At 37.5% G+C, this 10,091-nt stretch overlaps 1 protein-coding gene across 2 annotated transcripts in view; it reads left to right on the top strand.

Annotated features, from left to right (window-relative positions):
- Nucleotides 1–2,460: 2,460 nt before the first annotated feature.
- The window catches only part of LOC137005406 (NACHT, LRR and PYD domains-containing protein 12-like), a 98,561-nt gene continuing 90,930 nt past the window's right edge, over nucleotides 2,461–10,091 (top strand). For both annotated transcript variants that reach the window (XM_067366281.1, XM_067366280.1), the window contains exons 1-2: nucleotides 2,461–2,772; nucleotides 3,393–3,489. In XM_067366281.1, the coding sequence (XP_067222382.1) occupies nucleotides 3,437–3,489 (53 nt within the window). In that variant the 5' untranslated portion in view covers nucleotides 2,461–2,772; nucleotides 3,393–3,436. The remainder of the gene's footprint in view (nucleotides 2,773–3,392; nucleotides 3,490–10,091) is intronic.

Raw genomic sequence — 10,091 nt, 5'->3', positions numbered from 1 at the left:
CGTTTTAAGAAGCCTATTTTTGTTTTTTCTGTATTACCTTGAGTCTTTTAAGCATATAGTTTTAAAAGTTTGCCGAAATGTATGGGAGCATAATAATATTAATTTTGAACTCCTGTGGTGAAGGCAGCAGTAAACTTTCCTAATTTGCAGAAGCACTTCTAATCTGGGTAGACCTGAATTTCTATATGTAATATATTTCAAAAATTGCACACATGCATGAAAACATGTTAATGTACTTTAAATATAGTTTAATGATTACCCAAATAGGCCATGATTAATTATGCATGTGATAACTAATATATCTATAGCTAATATCCTTGATTCATTCCCAAATATGACTTTTGCTAATAAATATCCCTGTACACCAGACAAAGCTGACACTTTTATTTTTCACTTTGTTTTGAACAAGACAGTGTATTAAAAATTTTTAATAATACAGGTTTGTAGTAATGTCATTTTATTATATATTTCAGATTGAATGTGTCAGTAGCAAACATGAGCAGACCAAACTTTCATCTGTCTGAGATCACAAGACCCTGTCTAAAGTGTGTTAATGTGTGTTTAAATACAAGTGTTTTTGCTAATTAAATATGTCGTATTATATGTTGTGACTTCTCATTGGTGAATAAAATTTCAACAGAATCATTTGCTCTTTTTTTATTCAGAATGAAACCACTCTCATTATTTACTTTCATCTTTGATATTACAGATATGCAAATTACTACATGGTCTATTATTTTAGCAGCTAATTTAACATAAATAAAATTTTGTTATGGGAAGCTTGTAGAATATAACTAATACATTTCATTGTGAATATACTGCAGGTTTGATCATTTAGTTCCATATATAGTTTCATATCAACACTGTGTTAAACTGAATCCTGGTTCACAGTGCTTTATGTTTTTTCACATTTAAAATGTTTTGTCAATGAAATGCATCATTTTGTGGGAAAAAAGTTTGAGAATGTTTCCTAATAACATGAAAAAAATAACACTTCACTTTTAACAAAGTCTCTTTAAAATTATTTACCAACTGAGCAAGCAATTAAGAAATGACAGAACAATCAGAGCAGTGAGTATATATGTCTGATTATCCACATAAAAATAATATTCCTCATACTTTTGCCAATTGTCTTCTCCATATAAATATTTGTAAATAAAACCCACATTAATAACTTTAGTTTTGTAGCTGATTAATTTAACCACTTGTAATTCAATTTTAACATTTTAATTGTTGTGGAAAGTTTGTAGAATTAAACTAAAACCTTATAAATGTGCTGCAGGGAAGCTAATATCACTGTCTCATCATGTTTCTATTCATAGAGAGCATTGTGTGTTTTGCAGAAAAAGATAAAGAAGTTTTACATTAATTCATACATGTCAAAAACATAAACAAAACAAACCTAACCCTCATTGTGTTTTAATAATAATAATGTCTGGTTCAAGTTATGCAGCCTATCATCTGAGAAAGCAACTGAAACTTTTATTATGCAACCACAGATACATTTATACAAGTTATCTTATCAAACGAACTAAAATAAAATCAAAACAGTTACAAACAAACTCGATGGCTCATTTCCTAACGATAGACCAGTGGCTGTAATCACTAGGCCTACTAAATTATATCACACGTCATGTCATGACACAATGTAACCTTCAAACTATTGAGCATACATAAACAGTTATTAATAAAAAAGGATCTTATCTTCATTCGACGCGGAAACACAACCACGTTACCGAAAACAGTTCTGTGATCCAAGGACGGTCCACTAACATTTTCAATGGCGCTTTAACTCAAAACAGGAATCTCGTGAATATTCATGTTAGCTCCGCCCAGTGTCACTGAAAATCTCAGACACCGAATATTTCATAACACCGGCGACAGCGTCAAAGTGGCAGGAAGTCACTTATTTCCGGCAAGAGCGGCGCGGCGCTTCTTGGTCTGCGTTCCAGTCCAGTTTTAGACACACACTCGCAAACTTCCCTAAACACTTCCCCTCCGGGGAATCCCTGCCGCCATTTTGAAGTGCGTTCCACTTCGCGAAGTGGACGAGGGAAGTTTATGGACAGACCCTCGCTCCCTCGATTTTGACCGAGGGAGCGAGTCTACTTCATATTTACACTTCAGGCAGCTTCATAACCCACAATGCAACACGATTATGACATCACCGCATATCACGTTTAATTTACTCCACCACAAACAACTCTATGATATTTTAATTATTTTTTAAAACATTTAAAACACACATATATACATATAGAATGCTGTATTAAATAATTTTTAAGGGGACAAAATAAATAATAAATCAGCTCCATTGCGAATTCCAAGTGATGAAGGGCTTAGGACGTTCCAGTTCAGCCCATTGAAAGGTTCCGCCAGAAGTGGGCACTCGTGCAACGTAAGCAATGACGTACATCCGAGTCAACGAGACCGAGTGAAGTTAGCGAGGGAAGGGCATTTAAAAACTGAACTGGAACGCAGCCATGGACGGTGAGAGAGTCGAGGAGAGTTGAAGTCAGGTCAACTTTACAGTAATGAGCTATGATGCGGTTCGGCGACAACCAATCGGAATGTAGAGGTCTTCGCTTGAGAGGATTCCGATTGGTCGCCACAACTTGTCATTTACTTTGACCCTCCTGCCGGTGGCGGTTTGAAACTTTACGGTTTGAACACACGACTGTTATGACGTGACAGAGCATAAAAGTGTTTAATAGAAACCTTTATCGAAGTTTATGGAAGAGTATCCGTGCATCTTGTAAGAGTTTGATCAAGGTGAGTGTTCATGATGTGACTTCCTCATATTAATATGAATCTCTGGATGACATTTTAATCGATTTTTTGTTTGGTATAGCCTAAATATTTGATAAAAGCTTTCTTTCACCTTGACTTCAATGTTTCTTGGTGTTGGCGGCATATGTGTAACATAACGTTAGGTCAATTAAACACACACACACACACACACACACACACACACACACACACACACACACACACACACACACGTACTTATGAGTTATTCTTTGACGTTTTTAAGTAACGTTACAAATAGTGCGAGTTGTGCGTTCACACAGAAAATTCCAAAAAGAAAAGGTGCTAGCACTAAATTAACGGAAAGGAATGTTGGACACTTCATAACATGCATCCAACTCAACTCATCAGTGTCTGTCGGGGTTTGTTCTCATGCGACTGAACATGTTCAGTCAGCATTTTATTCTAAATCTAACGGCCAACTTAGCGTTTGTCTGTGTGCGTGTTAATGCGATCCATGAGCGACAACACAGCCGCGTAACGTAATCCTTTTTCTCTCACTCAAGATATGTTCAGCTAAATCTTAAAGATTGTTTAATTAATTTAATCATTTTATTTAGTGTCTGAATGTTTTGTTGATTCAGAGTCAGTGGAGGAGATCAAACTCATCAGATTCTCCTGCAGCTTCATGATGTCTGATTCACAAGGATCCAGAGATGGAGATTTTTCTCCAGGATACAGGTACATTCAAGAAACACTATATATTGTGTTACATCACAGAAAAATATCAGATTTGATATCTATTATTATAATATAATATTTTGTTGACTTTTGTACTTTATCCCAAATGTTTCTACCAATGTTTAAATCCAAGATATCAGCGATTTTAACCAATTTAACGTTGCATCACCTGTCAATAACCCAGTCAATTACCAGAATGACTTTACCACACAATTAACAGCGTTCAGCCTTTTTATCGGTAAGATACCATTCACACATCAGCACCAAAATACAGGTAAAGTCTGTGATGTCAGTCGTCGGAAATGATGTTTAAACGCTGAGCTGTTGTTTTCATTCGCCCGCATGAGGAGAAGCGCTTTAGTTTCACTATCTGTTCAATTTGACACAATTTTTTGTTGTCTGCGTGACAGCAGGGCCGGCCCAAGCCTTTATAGGTCCCTAAGCAGGATTTTATTTGGGGGAACCTTGGTGCCGCCAATACGATTGACTTTTGCACACTATAAATCTAACACACCCATTATCAGTTTTATTAGTTATTTGTTTTATTAGCAGTTTTATTAGTTAGTTTTCTGTGTTGCTTACATCATACCAATGTCTGCCTGGCATGTTTTTACCCTTCTACAGATTTTAATTATAACAGTAGCAAAGCCACAAGAGTGGTCAGGTATAGTGGCATACTTAATGTGGTGTACTAAAAAATGTAGCTATAAATAAACCAACAGACAGTGCATTTACTGTAAACAAGTTAAGCACTTTAATTGCTTTTGGTTAAAAAAAATTTTAGAAACATGCAAAAGTCCAGACCAATCAACTACAAATAAAATAACATAAGATAAACAGTGTCTTATATGTGCTGCTTGTATAGCAGAATAGATTTACTGTCCTCTGAAAATAAATAACTTAACATACAGCCATTATTGTCAAAATAGCTGGCAACAAAAGTGAGTACACCCTAAGTGATAAAAGCTGTACGTTGTTTAACCATGCAAAGCCACTTGTCCTATTCATCATGTTCATGTTTTTGCCTGCTTGATAGTAGGGCTGCAGGATTAATGGTATTTAACTCTTTAAGACCTGAAGGTTTTTTTGTTTTTTTTTTACACAAAAGTAAAGACTCATAACCCCAAACTGTAGCAAGGAGAGTCAAAAGGTAGGTATCATTTGATAAAACACTTTTTATATTTTTTTTAGAAAATATAAATTGCATTACATTTGGCCATTTTCATGCTGAGAAACTGCTGTTTTTTTTTTATAATTTATTTTTTTTAATTTGACATGGAATAACTCAGGAAGGCAATAAGATCGTAGAAAAATTCTTTTTTGGTGATGCTCTACTACATGTCAGCTGCATCTGGTTTGTGGAGATAGCATAAATTATATTTGGATAAATTGTTATTAATTTTTTCACAGCCAGATGGCACCTACGGGCAATGAACTCGGGTTTCTCAGGCGCTTCTCAGCACTTGTTCCACTAGGACGTTCTAAAATGCTTAACATGAAAAAGCTTAATGTGGCTTAATTTACTGAGACAGTGTTAATAACAAACCAAACTTAGTAAACACCATACTAATAAAACATACTATGTACAGAAAAGCATGATGAGCCCAGAATATGAACGCAACATGTTTAAGCGTTTTCCTCCCATAAAGAAAACGCTAACTTAGTAAACGCTATACTAATAAAGCATACTGTACAGAAAAATTGGTTTGTGCAGAATTTTATCTTTTATTATCACTTAGTAGGCTGCATTTAATTGATGTTAAGTTTTTTACTTTGTAACGGTTTTCTATGGGAGGAAAACACTTAACGTGTAATTCAATGAATTGCGTTTATATTCTGGGCTCATAATCTGTGTTGCTTTAAAAATCTAATGTGAATACAGATTACAAAGTGCTCACCAAAACCTTGCATGTTGTATTGATTTACCATCTAACAAAGTTATCGGAGTTGGTTAAATGAAGTCGGTGTGCCACCTACAGGCCTTTTGGGTGAAGTGTAAGTTGGTAAAGAACATGCAAAATGGCCATAACTATATTACCCTTTTTGATAGAAAAATTGTGATTTAATAATCGTGATTATAAGTTTGAGAAAAATAATCGTGATGATCAGTTTAACCATTATCATGCAGCCCTACTTTATAGGACCATACAAATTTGTGTACTTGTATTAGAGCAGTTAAAATTTGGTGCTTTGAGTAGAATTCTCTCATACTGACCCCTAAATTTTCAACATGGCACCTCATGGCAAAGAACTCTTTGAGGATTTGAGAATTAGAACTGTTGCTCCCTACAAAGTTGGCCTAGGCTATAAGAAGATCGGTAACACCCTGAAACTCAGTTACAGTACAGTAGCCAGAGTCATACAGAGGTTTTCCAAGACGGGTTCCATTCGGAACAGGCCTCGCAAGGGTTGATCAAAAGTTGAGTCCTTGTGTTGTGTATCAGGTGCAGAAGCTGGCTTCCAAAAACTAACACATGAGTGCTGCCAGCATTGCTTTAGAGTTTGCAGAAGTGGAAGGTCAGCTTGTCAGTGCTCAGACCGTGAGCTGCGCACTGCAACAAGTCAGTTTGCATGGCTGTCATCCCAGAAGGGGATCCCTGGCTCAAAAGAAAGCCCACAAACAGTTTGCTGAAGACAATCCAAGAGTTTGAATTATGGGAACCATGTCCTGTGCTCTGATGAGACTAAGCTAAACTTGTTTAGCTCAGATTTATATCCAGCATGTGTAGTGACGGCCTGGTGAGGAGTACCAAGAAAATGGTGTCTTGCCTACAGTCAAGCATGGTGGTGGTAGCATCATGATCTGGGACTGCATAAGTGCTGCTGGTACTGGGGAGCTGCGCTTCATTGAGGGAAACAAAATTCCAACATATACCGTGATGTTTTGAAGCAGAACTTGATGCCCTCCCTTCAGAAACTGGGCCAAACAGCAGTTTTCCAACATGATAACGACCCCAAACAGACCACCAAGATAACAACTTCCTTGCTGGGGAAGCTGAAGGTGATGGAATGGCCAACTGTGTCTCCAGACCTGAACTCTATTGAGCACCTGTGGGGCAACCTCAAGTGGAAAGTGGAGAAGTGCCATGTGTCTAACATCCAGCAGCTCTTTATATTAAAAAGATGGAAAAATAAAAATACAGACAAAATCAAATTATAAATTATAAATCAATTATACAGATACTTAAATAATGACATAAAATAAACATAGGAACCTGTAACAAGATAACAATAATGGTTTGAGAATAAAACTATGTACAGGTTTGGAAAAATTATAGCAATTCCAAAATAAACACTTTAATTCAGACAAACTACCTCAACTTTACAAACTACCTCAATATTCCACTTTCTCCTTAGAATCTGTGTTTCCTGAATTTACATGAGGCAAGGTCATTTATGATATCACTATAACAGATCTGATGGGCAATTTTGTTATTAATGATAATTAGTGCAGGTCCACTCAGTCTTTCTTGAGCCATGGAAGATCTCATAGTTTTTGATCAATTTGAGTTTAGAAAAGCTCCGCTCTGCAGACACAAATGTCACAGGGAGAGTGCAGGCTATCTGGAAAGCTACTCAAAGATTTGGGTACAACTCACAGATCTCATTTTGAGAGAGGCAAGTGAGAAGTTCAAATATGGTCATCTTTGCTTGGGGAGTTCTGGAAGGCTCTCCATCTCTGTAGCAAGTGCACTCCAGTCAACATTAGCCTCTTCTCCACAGGTGAGTTTGTCTCCAAGAAGCTTACACTGGTCCCTCCATGTCTGTGCATCAAGCTGGCTAAAGTCTGTAACTTCCCCCAGAGACTGAAAGCGGTCCCCCAAAGACTGGATGCTACAGTCTACCACAGTATTAAAAAATTATACTTCCAGTCTCTTCATTCGTGTGCTCATCAGCTGCCTCATAGGCAAAGTGCCTTTTTGTGGACTGCAACCTCTTCTCCTTCAGCACTGCCTCAGTGTCCATTTGTTCATAAATATCTTTTGCTGTGACTTGAACATCCTTAAAGGATTAGTTCACTATCAAATTAAAATTTCCTGATAATTTACTCACCCCAATGTCATCCAAGATGTTCATGTCTTTCTTTCTTTAGTCGAAAAGAAAAGATTTTAGATGAAAACATTCCAGGATTTTTCTCCATATAGTGGACTTCAGTGGCCTCCAATTACAGCTTTAAAGCATTCTACATGATCCCAGATGAGAAATAAGGGTCTTATCTAGAGAAACCATTGCTCATTTTCTAAAATATTTTTTAAAATTATATATTTTATAATTATATTTCAACCATAAGTGCTCATCTTGAACTAGCTTGCTGCTTCTTCTTTATTAGAATTCCGGAAGTGTAGACACTGCTAAGTGTATTGCTGCCCTCCATAGGTCAAAGTTTGAACTAATTGTTATATACTTGCTCAAGCATATTGTGTATAATAATAAGTTCAAACTTTGACCTGAGGAGGGCAGTAATACACTTAGCAGTGTCTGGAATTCTAATAGAGAAGAAAAAGAGAGCTAGTTCAAGATGAGCATTTATGGTTGAAATGTATAAAATTTATTTATTTATTTATTTATTTTTTTGAAAATAAGTGATGGTTTCTCTAGATGAGTCCCTTATTTTTTATCTGGGATCGTGTAGAGTTCTTTAAAGCTGCAATAAAAACGTGAATTTGACCTTCAACCGTTTAGAGGCCAGTGAAGTCCACTATATGGAGAAAAATCCTGGAATGTTTATCAAAAACCTTATTTTCCTTTCGACTGAAGAAATAAAGACATGAACATCTTGGATGACATGGGGGTGAGTAAATTATCAGGAAATTTTAATTTGAAAGTGAACTAATCCTTAACCATTTGTTCTGTAACTGACTAAATTGTCTGTGTTTTTCTTAATGGGGCCCACTGCGTCATCAAGCTGCTTGTTGGTTGATTGAAGAAGCTTAATTGTGGTGTTAATTCTGGAGGGAATGCCATATCCAAATGATCCAAATCTAAATGATCCAATTTCTTCAGCAAAAGAGTGTGCCTCAAATTTTATTATAAAGTCATGAGCCTGTTCCCTGACTTCTAAGTTCAAAGCTTCTGTCAACTTGCCTGTTGACCCGGCTCTCCCATCGCGTTTCACTCCAGGACTTGAGTGTGACATCCACATATTTCTGCAAGATGGCCCACCTTTGAGGAGAGTCTGTAAAGTTTCTCCACATTTCCAAAGAAAAAAAATGCGGTATCCTTGGATGCTTTAGCAGAATCTGAAACCATTAGATTTAAGGTATGTGCTCCACAAGGCACATAAAAAGCATGTGAATTTTTTGCTAACAGCCTAGCCTGCACACCTTTATTTCTGCCTTTCATGTTTGCACCATTGTCATACGATTGTCCCCTGCAGTCCTGGAAAGGGATGTTCAGTTCTTAAAACCTGTTAAGAATTAGTGTGGACAAGCCTAGACCAGTAGATTTGAAATCCTAAGAAGTGTTAGCCTGGATGCCAGCCAAACTTAGCCCCACCCACAACATTTTTAGGTCGGGAAGTTCGGTCTGGACTCGATCCGTGGAGGAGTAATTATGCCCGAACAGAAACTGTTCGGACCAATCAGATTGTCAGGGCGATGATTGACAGATTATCACCGGAAACGTAATCGGCCACGTCATCAAAGAGCGCTTGGGTTGAATTAGTTTACAACAATGATGGCTGTTGTTGAAGAACTGAGATGTGTAGATTCCGCCATCGCGTCCGTTATAGAAGATATCGACAGCGCATTAATATTAAAAGAGGAACAGAGGACCGCGATCAAGGCATTTGTCAATGGGAAAGATGTCTTTGCCGTCCTTCCTATGGGATTCGGCAAAAGTTTGATTTATCAGCTGGCCCCGATGGTTGCTAAGAAGATGGAGCGCAATGAAAACCCTGTGGTCACTGTGGTTTCTCCTTTGGTCGCACTCATGGAGAACCAAGTGAAAGAAGCAACCGAAATGGGCATCACGGCAATGCAACTCGGCGTGCACGACGAGGTAGACATAACCAGCGGTTATGCCAGCGCTCATCATACGTCACTTACTCTGTAGCTCTGATTGGTTGTAGGTCTATCCAATTGAGGTCTTTCCTGGATTGGTTGAAATACGCCCCCATAATCAAAGCCCAATGGAGCAGTATCAGACTCATATTCTTACTAGAATTGAGTATGACCACGTCAGGCTAAAGAAGTGTTGCTTGATCTGGTGTTTTGCCAAGACTTATAGTGCGCATGACGGCAGACATCTGTTCTTGATGGCTAACATCTGGTGTGCAATCCAACATTATGGCATAATATGCCACCATTTTGTCTACTATTTTGTCACTAACGCAGCTTATCAGCTCATTTTGGATAGTTTTTCCCAAGTATGTGATATGCTGTGCTCCACTCTCAATTCGTCTCACATGATCTCTCAAAACAGGATCAAATTTAGCTATCCGTTGCACTTCTTTTAGAAAGTTCTCATTGTTGTCCTGATGTAATGCATCAACAAGAACCCCTCTTTCTTCCAAGGACTGAATAATGCTGATTTAGAATGTGAGAACGAACATCTCGAGTGATTCTTTTCTGTCTCCAAGAGGGCCATTTCAGCATCATCAA

Source organism: Chanodichthys erythropterus, chromosome 17 (assembly GCF_024489055.1).
Source record: "Chanodichthys erythropterus isolate Z2021 chromosome 17, ASM2448905v1, whole genome shotgun sequence".
Taxonomy (NCBI): domain Eukaryota; kingdom Metazoa; phylum Chordata; class Actinopteri; order Cypriniformes; family Xenocyprididae; genus Chanodichthys; species Chanodichthys erythropterus.
This window is presented reverse-complemented; position numbering and strand designations above follow the sequence as displayed.